This window comes from Fukomys damarensis, unplaced genomic scaffold (genome assembly GCF_012274545.1).
Source record: "Fukomys damarensis isolate Sample0158 unplaced genomic scaffold, DMR_v1.0_HiC HiC_scaffold_16, whole genome shotgun sequence".
Lineage (NCBI taxonomy): Eukaryota > Metazoa > Chordata > Mammalia > Rodentia > Bathyergidae > Fukomys > Fukomys damarensis.
The window spans coordinates 135,680,015-135,690,122 of NW_022900928.1; the positions used below are offsets into that span (position 1 = coordinate 135,680,015).

The window sequence follows — 10,108 nt, forward strand, 5'->3', positions numbered from 1 at the left end:
CCCCCCCCCCCGGGAAAGCATAGGGCCAACTGCACCACCTACTGGTGGCACCTGTCCTTCCACAGGCCACAGGCAGGGAGCAGGCTGGTCCACATAGTTCCGCGTGAGAAGGTCGTCTCCCTATGGGCTGTCTCCCCGTCTGCTCACCCAAGCCCCACACCTTCGCTTCTCCATGTGGCAGTGATGAGTGAGCAAAATGGGAATCAGCTGAGGAACCTCAGTGAGCCCAGTCTGACACACCCCCCAAGGCTGGGCCAGCACGTGGGCCCTGAAGCCTGCACTGTCCTTGGTCCATGACTGCCTTGTGACAGCCATTGACCAGGGAGGCATCCAGGGAGGCTTTTCCCTGTGGACAGCATGACAGATGAAGCTTTGTACAGTCAGATTCTGGCCCTGCCTGGACCCTGTGGCCCTTTCTCCTGAGTAACACCACGAGATGGGCTCACCCATCATCCTGACCCCAAAGAAAGCCAAGTACACAGAAAGGTGTGAGCCCAGAGGATGGTCCCCCAGGGCAGCTGCAGTAGAAGGAGGGTGTCTGCAAATGCTGGCTCTACTGTCAGCACCCTCCCCTCACTGCAGGAACGCTCACCAGCTCTTGGCTCAAGGGCAGAAAGGCAGGCCAGCAAGCAGCCACCAAGGAATACATCCTGCAGTGAAGACACAGCTTACCCTGCATGCACTCACATTGTTGCTTCTGAGTGGAACATTTTGAGCAGGCATCCCATCAGATGGTTTGCATTACATATTGAATGCTCGATTTCACAAAACTGAGAAATATGGACATGAGCTGGCTCCTCTTGATCCCCTTGCTTGCCCCAAGCTCACTGCAGGCCTGTTCTGTTTGCCAGCATGTGGCTCGCAGGCCCTGGATGGGTGCAGGATGACTGTACTTGGTAGGCAGGGAAATCTGAACTTGGCTTATGTGCTAATCTGTCATCATGGCCCCATGGTTGTGAGACACTAATCCTTAGGTAAGATACCTGAGAAGGGCTCACAAGAGAAGTGCTGTGAACTACTCTGCAGCTCTTCAAAAGGTGACAGAAAAATGGGAATGCACAAAATGGACTAGGTAAAAGTTGAGTTACTCAGGTTCTTCACAATTAACATGTGGCAGGGTTAAGAATAATAAAGGGTTTTTCTTTAAGCCCACAATTCATTTTAAGCAAAAAAGAAAGCCCTCCAGCTGGGCATGGTGGCACATACCTGTAATCCTAGAATTTTGGGAGGCTGAGGCAGGATTGAAAACCTAGCCTGGGCAATTTAGCAAGACTGTCCCAGCTGGTAAGCTGGGAATGGTGGTGCACAACTATAATTCTAGCACTGGGGAGGATGAGGCAGGACTGCTGCCAGTTCAGGGTCAGCCTGGGCTATAGCAAGCCCTGTTCTCAAAAAGGGGACACTGTTTATAGATCAGCGAGAGGGCCCTGGGTTCAATCCCCAGTACTGACGAGAAAAAGAAATGCCCCAGAGGATAGGGATGGGGGTGGGGTCGGAATGGTGGGGAACAAGGGGGCTGTGACCAGCTACGGCCGCTGAGACCTGCCCTGGCACCTTGGGACTGGTCCTTGGGGAGCCCCATGAGCCCGAGCTGGGGAAGGACTGGATTCCACATTGGGGGAGACTGAGCCTTCTTTGGAACTAGATGCAGTGGGCAAAGTGTAATTCTTAAGTCTTCTATGCTTTTTAAGTTAAAACACAAGTCAACAGAAGTCTTGACAAAGCTGAAACAGGACAAAAGCTATGGGCAGCAGGTCCTCTGAGGGGCAAGGCCAGGCTGTCATGGTGTGGTGGGGACACACAGGGAGGCGGGCAGACAGCTGCCTGCAGGGCACAGACATGAGCACAGAGGTCTGCCTGGGCTGAGGACACAGGGAAGGAGCCCTGCCCTGAAGGCAGTGATGCAGGGACAGGGACTTCAGGTTCCAAGCAGAAGCAAGCCTGGGTAAGGGCAAGTCAGCAGAACAGCAGGGAGAGGGATGTGGCCAGGGCTGACCCATCCCCTCTTCCTTCCTTGAAGTCAGAGGTCAGGCCCAGGCAGTGTAAGCCACCTCCTCCCAGTGCCCTCTCTCCACACACCTGGCATGAGACCAGCCACCGGGTACTGACAGACATGGGGCAGCCTGCATGCCTGCAGCTGACCTCTCCCAGCTGTTTCCAGGTGCCCCAGGAAGCTGCTCAGAAAATGCCTGTCACAATGGAGGTACCTGTGTGCCTGGCACTGACACCTACAGCTGTGACTGCAGGCCAGGGTTCAAAGGCAGGCGCTGTGAGCTCGGTAAGTCAGGGCTGGCCATGAAGAGGGACTGGGTCTTGGTCCTGGCATGATGGGCACAAGTGGGTTGGCCTGGGGGAGAGGCCCAGGTCCAGAGGCTGATAGGCAGGGACTCTGAGGTGACCAGGAGTAATGGGGGTCTGCACAGCCACCAGAGCACCAGGATGAGAGGTACTCCCTGATGAGGCCTGAGAAAAGTCACAGAGGCCATGAGCAGGAGCCACAGCACAGCATGGCATGGCTGCAGGGTAAGAGTAGAGGTGAGAACCCACAGGAAGAACAGGCTCCACTTTTGGACTGAATGCCAAGGGTGGCCATCCCACCCTGTTATACCATCCCAAGGCCTCTCTGGCTGCAAGGACAGCCCAAGCCAGGGCGATCCCTGTGGGCCCTGAGCACCCCTGGGGACAAGGCCTCTATCCCAGGAAGCAGGAAGTACAGAGCCCAAGGTTTCCACGTGAGGGCCTCACGAAGGGCAGGAAGAAAGCTGTGCTCTAGCCCAGAGCTTCTTCCTAAGAACCTACCTGTCCCCATCTGTGCCTACAGCCTGTGAAAAGGTGCCTCGCCCCTGCACAAGGCTGTTCTCGGAGACAAAGTCCTTTCCGGTCTGGGAGGGAGGCGTCTGCCACCATGTGTAAGTTGTTTGCTCTCAGCCTCACCCCACAGTGGAGATCAACTTCCCCAGTGTTTTCTTACTAATCTGAGGCAGCAAGGCTGAGTAACTAGCTAGGCCCTACAGTTGGGCCCCTAGCCCCATGCCTTCAGCCTCCTCTCCCACATCCTGGACCCCCCTGGACACTGGGCCACATCAACATGGATATCGGGACTGACCATCCTTCCCTTCCTCAGAGCCCCCTGGAAAATAGATGGCACATGAGACCACCAGTCCCAGTTCTGCCATTACGACGAGCCCTGGAAAATCATTCGTGCTGCTTCTCCATCTGTACAGTGGACTGTGGAGGGAGAGCTGCCTAGCTCATTTCTGAGGACCATCACTGCTGACACCTGTGGCTGAGTCACATTCACAATGGCTTCAGCTTTAGAGCCCTGAGCAAGCACCTGCAGTGCATGGGCTGCTCCACGCCCCATGGCACACAGTGAGCAGCAAAATGCTCAGTGCAGACGCAGGCAGAACCTGAGAGCAGTCATGCTGGGCAGAGTGCTAAGAAGGGAGAGATAAGGCTTGGAAAGCCAGTGGTCAGGGTAGGTCCCACAGAGGAGGTGACACTGCAGACATGGACAAGGTGGGGATCTGAGGGAAGAACATCCCAGAAGGTCAGACTATCCATCCCTGAGGTCCTGCCTCCCAGCACCCCAGTGTGTGAGAAACAGTGCAGGGGTCAAGCAGGGCTGAAGCCAGTGAGACAAGAGTGGTGGGAGGGAAAGGGACCCTCAGAAGGACCGTGACATTTGTTCTCCACAAAATGAGCGGTTGCCGGAGCCTTCTGAGCTGAAGAGTGATGTGTCAATACATCTCACCAACCACACTGGATGCCCTGAGGAGGATGGGAAGAAGGGGGCAAGGGCAGGCAACTTCACAAGCTCAGCAGAAGCCAGGCTCCATCACAGCTGGAAAATGCAGGCGCCTCAGACCCAGATGGGGCTCCCAGTGATGACCCTGGGCTCTGCAGTGTAACTGTCCATGCACACAGCTCCTTCCACTTTCCACCCTGCTGGCTACCCTGGAGCCTGCTGCTGGGCTGCTAAGGACCTGCTAAGGAGAGCCCTTCACTTACCAAACGCTTCCTCTTTTCCTTATAACCCATCTGCATGTTTGAAGTAACCTTGGATTTAGCATACAGCTGGGTCTTGCCTTACATCCAATCTGACAACCTGCGATCAACCTGTTTTTTATCAGAATGTTTAGGCTGTTTATATTACACTTGGCATAATGGGTGATGTGGCTGGGTTTAAGTCTACTATATTACTATTTGTCCCATCTGCTCCTTTTTAATTTTTGTCTTTTCCTAATTCTGGATTATGCTTTAGGATACCATTTTACCTTCATCACTGGCTTACTGATTATACGTCTTTAATTTGGGGTTTGTTCAGCAGTTGCTCTAGAATTTATAATACACATCTTCAGTTATCAGAATCTATCTTTAGTTATTAGCATCCACCTTCAGTGTAATGGCACATCCTTAAAAAAGCATAGGTCCACTTCCCACAACATCTGAATTATCATTAAGCTTTTACTTCCACATATCCTGTGAACATCACAGTATTTTAAGTTTGTTCTCAATAGTTACCTTTTTAAGTAAAATCTAATACTTGTATGGACACTTTGTTCATCTGCTATTACTTTCCCTTTGCCTAAACAACGTACAGTAACATTCCTTACAGCACAGGTCTGCTGGTAATGAATTCTCTGCACTGTCATTCCTCGGTCGTCTGCCCTGCATAGTTTCAGACAAGACTGCAGTCATGCTCACCTGGACTGCACTATATCTAATGTGTCCTCCCCACTCTATGGCTTTTACATTTTCTCTTTATTACTATTTCTGGCCAAGTTAAACATGATGTGCTTTGGTATGGTTGTGTTTTCAGTCTCTGAAATGTTACCTTTTTTTATACCTTTGGGGATTTAGATTTTGTCCACTTAGGAACATCAAGGCCATTATTTCTTAGTTTTTTGCCTCCATTCCTCTTCCTCTCCTTCTGGAACTCCTAAGTGTGTTAGACTGATATTTTCACATAGATCACTACATACCTTTTCACTTCTTGGAAGAGTGCTGGACATCTTGGACAGATTCTACTGCTGTGTGTTCAAGAAATAATCTTTTCTTCTGTACCATTCTAGTCTGCCATTATTCCTGTTCAACAAAATTTCATTTCAGACACTGACTTTTATCATTTCTACAAGTTTCATTTAGTTCTTTGATCCTCCATTTTCCTCTTCATTATGTTAGCATTTCCCTTTCAGTCACCAAACATCAGATTTAACTTTTTTTCTTTTTTTTTCCCCCTTTGGTACTGGGGATCCAACTTGGAACCTTGCACTTGTGAGGCAGGGAGCAGCACCACTGAGCTAAATCCCTGGCTCTCAGTCACCAAACATGAAGCAAATGCATGTTTTAGGGTTCTTGCCCGCTGTCATCATTCTCTTTTCTTCTCTCAATTATGGGTCATATTTTCCTATGATTCTTTGAATGTCATGTCATAATTTTTCACTGGATCCTGAACTACAAATTTTACAGTACTGAGTGCTAGGTTTTTTTCAAGACATTGTCTTTTTTCTGCAAGGCATTTTTTGAGTTTAGTTTGATCTTCTTGAGGCTTTTTTTAGAGTAGCCTTATTCTAAGGTAGTTTTGCCCCCTTGTTATTAAATGAGATCTGTCCACTCCAGTTGTAGTATGACACTGTTCCTTATGTCCTTTTCGCCCAGCCTTGTGGGTTCCACCATGTGCATGCATAGCTTGACCTGCAGCTACAGGTTTGTGGGGCTGCTCCTCTGAAGAGTTCCCTCCTCTCCAGTACACTGCCCACAACTCTAGCCACCTCTACCTCCTCACTGCAGTCTGTTTCCTTGACTCAGCATGACCACTGCCCAGCTCCCTCTGCAGTGCAATCTAAAGATGCTCCAGGCTGAACTGCAGGATGACCACAGGGCTCGTCTCATGTTCCTGTCTTCTAAGAGTTTACAGTCTGTTTTCTTAGGACTGTTTGTTTTCTAACATCAGAAAACATTACTTCATATTAGTCAGCTTTCCCATCACTGGAGCCAGATATCCAACATTCACAACATAAAGGAGGGGGTTTAATTTGGCTCATGATTTCAGGGGATTCAGTCCAGGGTTGGGAGGTTCCAATGTAGAAATATCATGATGAAAAGGTATAGTGTGGAGCCAAGCTGCTCAGGCCATGCTGGTGTGAAGCAAAGAGGAGCGGTGGCAGAGGCCCAAGGCCCAGATAGAGTATCCAAGGTCTCACCTCATGACCCACCCAGACATCCCCAGAAGTCTGCTTTATTAACCCTGTAGGCAACTCTGAGGTCAAATAGACATCCAGCTTAACAGTCACACTTCCTGTTTTGTGCACACTGGGAATTCACCGTGGGAGACAAAAGCACCAGGCTTAGCAAAGGATCCACCAGATGGCATGAGCGACAGCTCTGCCATCAAGCTACTGTGTGGCTCAGACCCAAACCCCTTCCCATTCCTGTCATCTATAAACTTGTGAAAGAGTGGTAGGCAGAACTCCCACTTTACATAGCACCAAGACGTACAAGTTAAAGGGTCTTACTCGAAGTAGCCTGATTAATAAATGGAAGAGGCAGGCTTATAATCAAGTCTCCTGGTCCAAACTGTCCACATCTGCACACTTCTCAATCTTCTCCATGAAATCCCCAAATAGACAAGAATGGTGTTATCCCTTCACAAGGCCTCAAAGTGGCCTGCTTCCCGCAAAGTCTCCTTACATTGTATGTTCTTCTTCTTTTTTTTTTTTTGTGTGGCGGGGTGGTTTGAGACAGGGTCTCACTATGTAGTTGAGTCTGACCTGGAACTCACTTTGTAGCCCAGGCTGGTCTCGAACTCACAGAGATCCTCCTGCCTCAGCTTCTTGAGTGCTGGGATATCAGGCGTGCACCACCACACCCGGCTGCATTGTACCTTCTAAATCACAGAGCTTCCTGCCTCAGCTTCTTGAGTGCTGGGATTACAGGCGTGCACCACCACACCCGGCTGCATTGTACCTTCTAAAACCATACAGCTTTGTCAACACTCATCAAAATGCAATCGAAAATGGGTATATCTTACGTATATTATACTTAGTAAAGATAATGCTTAAAAACTCTCGTGACTTTTATACTGGACATTGTCATGTACTCACAGGTATGACTTTATCAGGAAAATAGGAATCTTGCCCTCAAATGCCTTGGTATTCATTTGAGGGTGGTCAGCAGAGCCTAGGCCAAGCAGCTGGGCAACATTCTACTTCGGTGTCTGGTTTCACGGTGCTTTCTTGTGACAACAGGTATAAAAGAATCTACAAAGTCCACCAAGATGTCTGCTTCAAAGAGCGCTGTGAAAGCACAAGGCTCAAGAAACCCCAAACAGGTACATCTCGGGACCTCAGCTGAGGCCTGCATGCAGCTCACAAGGCAATGGGCAAAGGTGGTGATGGAGTTGGCAGAGCCAAGTGTCTGGGCCCTGAAATGCTGCCTCTGTGCAGCAGTGACTGCTTAGAAGCTGTGTTATCTGTGCCAGCCTGGGCGTGAAGGCATGGGCAGTCTGCATACTCACACATGCCATGGTCCCACAGTGAAAAGGCATGGTGTTACCAACAGGTCTAAATGTTTAAATGCAGATACAGGAAACCCAATTACTGCACTCACACCTAGGTTCCTTCTCAAAGGTTCTTAGGTGATTCACAGATTACTGCTGTCTGGGGTTTCACTGCTTTCACAATGGAGTCTGATCCTCAGTCATCCCCTCCATAGACACAGCCTTTGTTAGCATGATGGGGGACCAGGCAAAGCCTGCAGGGTGCCACTCACCTAGTGTGTTGTTCCACCTCCCCAGGCAGCTGTTGCCTGTCCCCTTCCACACTATCCCTGTGACACATATCCAGCCAGCTGTTCTCTCCTTCCATGGTGACCACCTGGAGCCAGGCAGGTGCCCCACACTGAAATGTCAGTCTGTGCACCACTGGAGCAGATGTGAGTGGCAGATGGATCTGGCAGCATCCCGGATGGTGGGCATGCGTGATAAAAGGTACACAGTCTCTTTCTCTCAAAAGAATTTTTCTTAATTATTTCAGGAAACAAAGTAACAGTCAAACACTGAAGAAACCTTAAGGTATGTTACCCCACCAACCTGAGCGCTGTTGGCCAGAGGGAAAGGTGGGCTCACCTGCCCCAGGCCAAGTACTGCAGCTTCTCTTGGCAATGCCACAACAAGCAAGCAGGTGCTGCTGTTACAACGCTGAACAGAGGCTGTGGAATCCCTACCCATACCTCCCAGCAGGCATAACCTGGTCAGCTTTAAACATAGTCATCTCCAGGTGGAAATAAGTTCCTCTCTCGGGGAAGGACAGCAGCTACAGTGGGGCCCTCAAAAAGGCTGGCAACCTCCCAGAAGAACACCTGGACTCCTGGAGGGAGACTGGATCAGGTGGTGGGAGGGCAAGGCAGGTGAAGAACCCTAGGGGTACCAGAAGAGCATCCTACTGCAAATGGGATTCTACTGGAAGAAAAATGGATGGTCACTGGACATCTGAGAGGTCCTGAAGACAGCAGACACTGTTATTCTATGCATCATGAACCCTGAAATCAAAGTAACACTACCTTTATTTGATCCATCATTTCCCAAACTCTTCTGGCAGATAAACCCCTGTACCACCCTTACTTGCCTGCCCCCATATGCTCTGCTGATTCCTAAAGAGCATTAGTATTCACAAAGGTTTGGAAAATACTAGGTGGGACCACAAACCCACCTGCAGCCTGCAGTCTGTTCCTCACTGAACTTCTCAGGCACACCACGTCACTGGGATGAAAGCCTGATGGTCTCCAACAGCTGCCTGTGCTGCCCTGGACAAGCTGGCCTTGCAGGGTGGGAGGGGCCTCTGTCAGGAGCCACCTTGGGCACAGTCTGCCTTCTCACATAGCCGAGGAGGTGAAGAGGAAATATCACTCAAAGGCTATAGACCAGCCAGAAGCACAGGGACTTCTGGGATTGTCTCATACCAAGGAGGGGACCATATCAACGGGGGGTTGGGGGGTACAGCTCCACAGGCATCAGAAGAACAAGCAGTAGTGGAGGCGTATGTGACAGAGTGCCTAACAGCCAATCCAGGGCAGATGTGAAGTCTGTCAAGAACAGCTGACAACACTCAGTTCCTGTCCCCTCACTTCACCCTCTAAAGATAGACATAATGCCCCAATTGTGCAAGCAATTCAATCCTGGTAGGGACCAAGAACTCACAGACATCCTCAGGGCTTGAAATATATCTATGTCAGGGCACCCAAAATATTAATGTGTATCAAAAACTCGTCTAGCAAATGTTTCTGTAAAAACTATATAAACCCCAACTAATTATCAAACACTGACATATAAAACATTTATTTTGAAACAATGAGGAAAACAAGAAACAGAAATACATCCATCCAGACAAAAATTCTTTTCAATCCAGAGCAGCCTCAGCAAGGAGACTCAGCATCACCAAGGGAAAGAGGTGGAGGAGCAGGTGCCTGTGGATTCAAATGCAAGCCTCAAGGCTGAGCCCAGGCAGCCCTGAAGCCAGAGTGAGTCTGGGCCTCCACTCCCATGCTCTCCTCCACACACAGCCAGGTTGGAATTCTGACACTGGAAGAGTATGGATGCGCTGGGGGACAGTGCCAATAACCTCCAATTTTAAAAGGCAGTTGTGCAAAAAGGAGGAAGTGTGCTGTCCTGCTCCTCATGCCTCACTGTTTTTCCTTCAAAGAATTTGGGATGTGCTTGTCATTCTACCCACCTCAAAGGTTGCTAAAATCAGAAAGATGAGGTCTAACAACTGGATCATGAAGAGCCCCATGCCCCTTTTGTGACCTTTAAAAAACAGACAACTGCAAGCTGGGCGTGGCGGCACATGCCTGTAATCCCAGCATTTGGGAGGCTGAGGCAGGAGGATTGCTGTGAGTTCAAGACCAGCCTGGGCTACACAGTGAGTTCCAGAGCAGTCTGAACTACATGGTGAGATCCTGTCTCAAAAAACCAAAAAAGAAAAAGAAAAAACAGACAACTGCACACACCACCAGCATACCTGGGGACTCCTCTAGTACTAGTCACCTTTGAGGAACTGAAGCTCCTATAACTTAAGCCAGGCCACAGTTTCCTGGAGGTGTAGTCTGT

At 49.7% G+C, this 10,108-nt stretch overlaps 1 protein-coding gene across 1 annotated transcript in view; it reads left to right on the forward strand.

Annotated features, from left to right (window-relative positions):
* Nucleotides 1–9,658, forward strand: part of Sned1 (sushi, nidogen and EGF like domains 1) — a 39,367-nt gene extending 29,709 nt beyond the window's left edge. The window contains 5 exon segments of the mRNA XM_010606626.3: nt 2,162–2,278; nt 2,822–2,909; nt 7,251–7,318; nt 7,321–7,333; nt 8,037–9,658. Of these exon segments, the coding sequence (XP_010604928.2) occupies nt 2,162–2,278; nt 2,822–2,909; nt 7,251–7,318; nt 7,321–7,333; nt 8,037–8,073 (323 nt within the window). The 3' untranslated portion in view covers nt 8,074–9,658.
* Nucleotides 9,659–10,108: the final 450 nt, after the last annotated feature.